The 6,030-nt window shown below is 45.4% G+C and overlaps 1 protein-coding gene across 1 annotated transcript; it reads left to right on the forward strand.

Annotated features, from left to right (window-relative positions):
- Positions 1 to 1,150: 1,150 nt before the first annotated feature.
- LOC131299698 (uncharacterized) lies at positions 1,151 to 2,371 on the forward strand. Its single transcript, XM_058325277.1, has 2 exons — positions 1,151 to 1,697; positions 1,749 to 2,371. The coding sequence occupies exons 1-2, from the start codon at positions 1,151 to 1,153 to the stop codon at positions 2,369 to 2,371; spliced, it is 1,170 nt and encodes a 389-aa protein (XP_058181260.1).
- The last annotated feature ends 3,659 nt before the right edge of the window (positions 2,372 to 6,030 follow it).

Raw genomic sequence — 6,030 nt, forward strand, 5'->3', positions numbered from 1 at the left:
GTACCTAGTAGTGTGCAATACATTCCTAGCTAAATCTCCTTGCAAAGAGTATTCTTTGATTCTCTCATATTTGTACTCATTTGATGTCTAAGCTTGTTGATTCAGTTATTGTTACTTCTTGTTTCGTGACACAAAAAGTATTTGGCTGAAAGCCATGGAACAGATTGGTTCATGTTTAAGCCCACCGGGTCATAGAGTTATGAAAGATGTACGATGGACTGCCCCATGGGGAGTCCAGTATGTTTATGGGGCCCATGTGCCCAATACAGAGTTTTGACCTGGGCGGTGCTTAGCATGTTATTGAAATGAGTCAGGTCTGAGGCTACAAATGAAAAACGTTCAGAATGATCCTACTTGATTTACTATCCTCGTTTATTGAGTATATTCTTAACGCTAGCCATGTTTATTGTCCTCGTATTGCATATACTACCCAGGTGTTTTATATTTTTCAGGTGCAGAGGAAAGTTAGTGGCGACCCGAGTTGCAGTATTTGAATGATTAAGCTTTATAGAGATTGTTTAGAAAATCTGTATCATTTTTGAGGTTTTTAGGCACACCATGTATATTTATCTTGAAGACTTGTAATTATTGGAGATGTATTAATTTTGAGGCAATGTAAAAATTTGGGTCGTCACAGTTTACCTATCAGCGAGCAGCGACATGATTCACAAGGAAGTAGAAGTTTACGTTGATGACATGATCGTCAAGGCTAAGGAGCGAGAGGGACACTTACCAGCTCTTATAAAGTTCTTCTAAAGAATCCGAAGGTACAGAATGAGGCTTAACCCGTCCAAGTGCACATTTGGGGTCACTACAGGAAAGATGTTAGGATTCGTGATTACCACTCGAGGCATTGAGGTGGATCCTTTGAAGATCAAAGCCATTCTAGAAATGGAACCACCTCGATCCGAGAATGGTGTAAGAAGCTTCCTCGGCAAAGTACATTTCATTAGTCGATTCATTGCAAAAGTTGACTTCGACCTATGAGCCAATATTTTGCCTGCTTAAGAAAGGAGTACCATTTGAATGGGATGACAAGTGTCAAAAAGCTTTTAAGGCAATTCGAATCAATCTGCAAAACCCACCGGTACTAACACCACCTGTGATGGGAAAACCTTTGATCCTATACTTGTCTGTCACTTAATCCGCGATGGGGTGTATGGTGGCACAGGAAGGAGACGATGGGGTTGAAAGGGCTATATATTATCTAAGCAAAAAGATGGTTGGATGCGAAGAACTCTATACTCCATTGGAAAAGACTTGTTGGGCACTTGTTTGGGCTTCCAAGAAGCTGAGCCATTACATGCTGGCATACCCGGTAAGGTTAATCTCTCGAATGGATCCTTTGAAGTACCTATTTGAGAAAGCAGCTCTCACGGGGAAGCTGGCACGCTGGTTGCTTATGTTGGTAGAGTTTGAACTCAAATATGTCACAAGGAAGTCAGTAAAAGGAAGGGTCGTTGCGAAGTTTTTGGCTGACTATCTGGTTGAAGGAGGAGAAGATACCGAGTTTAAGTTTCCTGATGAAGATTTGATGATCATAGCTGAAGACATTTGGAGGTTGTACTTCGACGAGGCTGCTAATCAAAAAGGGTTTGGAATTGGTGTGCTGATAATAGCACCCGACGGATCCCATATACCGCTTGCGTTCAAGTTAAATTTTGAAGTCACCAATAATCAAGCAGAGTATGAGGCTTGTATTGTAGGCATGGAAGCAGCCATTGAAATTGGCTTATAAAAATTGGAAGTGGTGGGAAACTCGAACTTAGTGGTGTCACAAGCCAATGGCGACTGGAAAGTCAATGAGGAAAAGCTAAAGCCATATCATCAAGACCTTGAAGATCTCATCCCTCATTTCAACAAGGTAACTTTTATTCACGTACAAAGGCTCAAGAATCAATTTGCGAATGCTTTGGCAATGCTGGCATCCATGATTGAAATCCCCGTCGGTGTGAAACTAAGACCCATTATGATTGAACAAAGAGATTCCCCGGTGTACCAACACGTTATGGTTATTGATGAACCTGATGATGGCAACCCCTGGTATTATGACATTTGGAGATTTGTGGAAAGAGGAGAATATCCTGCTGACGCAAGCAAGAAAGACCCAATTGCTCTCCAAAGGCTCGCAGCCCAATACATCATCTGCAGGGAAAATTTGTATCGGAGATCACACTATGGAATGCACAAGCTATGTATCCATGGAGCAGAAGCAGAAAGAGTGATGAAGGAGATTCATAAAGGAGTCTACGGACCTCATATGAACGGCATGATGCTCGCCAAGTGTGGGCAGCATGCCCTTAGGAAATTCCGTTTTCCTAATGGTGAGGGCCCGTATCGAGGGAGCGCGAGCGTGGATGGCAAACACTAAGAATACAGAGTCGCCGCTCGGGTTTTGAAGGTCCAAAACCCAAGGAACAATATTTCGAAGCACCTGCCGCACTGTTTGATTTTGAAAAAGTGAAAGCACCAGTCCGTCATAACCATATTTGGGTTCGGGAGTCAGGTTACGAGAGGGAAAGGGTTTTAAGGCACCCCTCTCGCTCAATCCAGAGCTCGGTCTCTACTTAGGCATTTTGTGAAAATATTTGTGATTCTTCTTTTATTAATTGATTTTTAGCCAATTAGGGCGGGGGAAACAGTTTAATCGGAGATCAATGCTGTAACAATTTGCAGGATATGATCAAGAATAGCATGGATGGATGAAACATTGAGAAATAAAATGGGATAAAATCCTATGCTGTGATTAATTATCAGAACAGTGCCTTATATGAATTCAACGTGCACAGAGGCTGACCTGCATGCATGGATCTACATGCATGCAAGTTGACAGGCGTGCGCCAAAGCCATACAAACGCAAGCGTGTTGATACTCCATCACAGGATGTATTTTATCCCCTTTTGGGCTCTGGAAAGACCAGTGCTCACCCAGGGGGCAAACCAAGTAGTTTATATGTATAGACAGAGATAATATTTACAAACAGAATGAATAAAACTGACATACAACCCCTAAATAGTGGGGGTATTAAAACAAGGCTCAAGGCCAAGTTGCCCATGTAAGAACCAATCACTGGAAATGAACCGACGAGCATGCGTCACATAAGGACAAGCACGCGCTTGTTCTGACTGGACTTCTAGGAATTGGCTTTGCATGTCTAGGCTTTGAAACATACTCAAAAGCAACCCAGGGGCATCCCAAAGCAAACAATGAAGCATGCTGAACTAAATTAACAATTTTATCATGCAAAACAACTAGTCAGATTTTAACATGCACCACAGTGATTTATAAGATATTTAAAAAAATAGAAAATAACCAGCATTCCATCCCCAAGTGGACCATCGCGTGCAGCCTATTACAGGCGCGCGCGCATGTGAGTCCAGCGCGCGTGAGAAAACCAGTTCATGGTTCTTGTAACCCTGCTGACTTTAGGGGCAGAACTGGTATTGATTACCAGCCCTAGCCCTGCCAGCCCCCCTCAAGGATCAAAACAATAGGCAAAAGAAGGTGTTTGTACCTTTGCTTGAGTGGTTTTGGAAATGGGTTGAACAAGGAGGTAGAGCTTGTAAAATGAGTGTATGAAGATAGCTTGAGTGATGAAGTATCAAGTGTATTAGGGTTTGTGCGTCTTTTTTTGCTTCAACTTTTGTAACCTTTGAGATTTTGTAACCCTTTAAAATGGAAGACTAATGGGGGTATATATAGAAGACTAATGGGGGTATATATAGAAGGGTGGAAGGAGCAATGTTGGTGGCAAACAAGGTGATACAACCAGCCAACAAGGCTGGTTGTGGTTGGTTGGTCGTGAAGAAGATTGAAAAAGGTGATGGGAGTTAGTGTGAGGGGAGGCACCCCAAGCACCTGCAAAACGTTGTTCAGGCGACAAAAAACGGGGTTCTACAGCCCTATAGGCCCCCTGATGGTTATAAAATCCAGCTAGAAAAAGGTGAAAGGGACAGGTACTGATCTGCGCGTGTGTCAGTGACTTCAGCGCGCGTATGTGCTATCTACCCGCACGCTGGTCAACAATCAAAGCTTTGACCTTTGACCAACACATGGCGAGCTGATACACGCGTGTGGAAGCCTGTTCAATACACGCTGGTCAAACCTAGAGTTAGGGTTTTGACTTAGTGTTTCCGGGTTCACAAAGGTTTAAAAGGGATTCCAATCACTCCACGTTCAAACCTTTCCGTTCTGAAGACTGCTTTTCGATCCAATTCATCATCGGGGAAACAAGAAACCGAAAAATAAAGTAAATCATTTGGGAGATCTAGACTAGGGTGTCTATAGTAGTCCCTCTTTGACGGCACGCGGAGCACCATTGACTGGTATGAGTAATGTCAAAGATTTCTAGACACCTATCAAATCTGCCCAAAAGCTGATTTAATGAAAAAATGCAGACGAGTATGTAAAAATACCATGCACCAATGGATCGGAGAGTGAATCGATTGTCGATGCGAACTCTCCTGGAGGAATAAATGAGTCTGGACGGATGGATCGTCGTTGATTTGAAAATTTAACGGATGGATCGTCGCTGATTTGAAAATGGATGGATGGATCATCGTTGATTTGAAAAGACGGATGGATCGTCACTGATTTGAAAATTGGACAAATGGATCGTCGCTGATTTAAAAATTGGACGGATGGATCGTCGCTGATTTGAAATTGGATTTCAGCGTGCGCGGGCGGACCACTACTGGGGATACAAAATGCTTCGGGTCGATCCAAACACTTATTGAAATGTCATAACGAGATCCATGGCCTAAGATAAAAGATAAACATGATTGGGCCAGGCTAGAAGCTAAATGGGCCTGAGGCCCAAATTTGAATGTCGCGCGATAGAGCCACTCCCGCGTGCACACGACGCCTGTCAGGGTTTGGATCTGGAACAAGCCCTAAACCCGACCCAAACCTGTCCAATACCTTTAAACTTCCCGGGGTCATTACAGAAACAGTTCTTAGTCAGTTTCGAAGTTCAAAACTCCTCAACCTCTCAAACTCTCTCCAAACTCTCTCGAAACCCTAGAATCTCTTTCAAAATCAAGAGACCCAAACTCATTCACTCATCCATGGCAGACCACAGCAACGGCGGCGGAGAGGGAGAAATGGTTGATCATCCGGAGGACCAGGGAGGACCAATGGAGGTTGAAATAGAAGATCAACGGCCGGTGGAAGCTGTCACGGGTCCAGTGTAGAGGCTACAGGCAGCGGCGATGGGGATCGAGGCCGCGAGCATGAGTTCGGTGACGAGGAAATTCAGCGTACATCGGAGAGGGAGCAGCGCGCGACGGAGGAATCTAGGGTCGTGGGGCCCGTTGTTCAGCCACCGGACCCGAGCATGGCCGTGGGAGGCTTGGTGGTGACTGGGAGAAATTTTGGAGACGTCGGTGGCAGTGGTGCCAGCGGCGGTGACGTTGGTCCTAGTGGATCTTCGCCGAAGGACTCGGTGAAGGGCAAAGGCGCTGTGACCGAGGAGGAAGAGACCAGGAGGCCCCTTTTACATATCGGGAGGAGGATGTATTGTTTCAGCCAGCAGCAACGTCGTCGAGCCGTAGGCCAGTCACCAAGCATGACGTTGCCGAGTACTTGAGTGATGAGGCGTTAGCAAAACTCCTCAAGGATAATCCCGCAATTGAACTAGCAGTCTTGGAGGCCAAGGAAGAGCGGAAGAGAGCAATAGCGGCCTTCGAGGCGGCGGAGAGGGCCGAGAAGGAGAGAAAGGAAAGGGAGGAGCCCTTTAGAGATATGGAGGACGAGGAAGGGCCGGTGCTGAGGCGCAGGGGCCTAAGGTGACAGCGGTGATAGAGGCGGAGAGCTTGACACATCCTGACTTTTCAGTGGAGGCATACGTGCCTCCCATGGCACACTTGTTCGTGCCGTCGGGCTTTGCGGCTTACACGCCACGGCGGACAGAGTACGACGCCGAGCTCGTGTTGAAAGACCCTGAGACTCACATCTCGAACACCTGGAAATAGTTATATTACTGGAAACCCCTTTAGTAATTTGATTTTGAATTTGCTTTCACATACTTGA

This window comes from Rhododendron vialii, chromosome 9a, assembly GCF_030253575.1.
Source record: "Rhododendron vialii isolate Sample 1 chromosome 9a, ASM3025357v1".
Classification (NCBI taxonomy): Eukaryota; Viridiplantae; Streptophyta; class Magnoliopsida; order Ericales; family Ericaceae; genus Rhododendron; species Rhododendron vialii.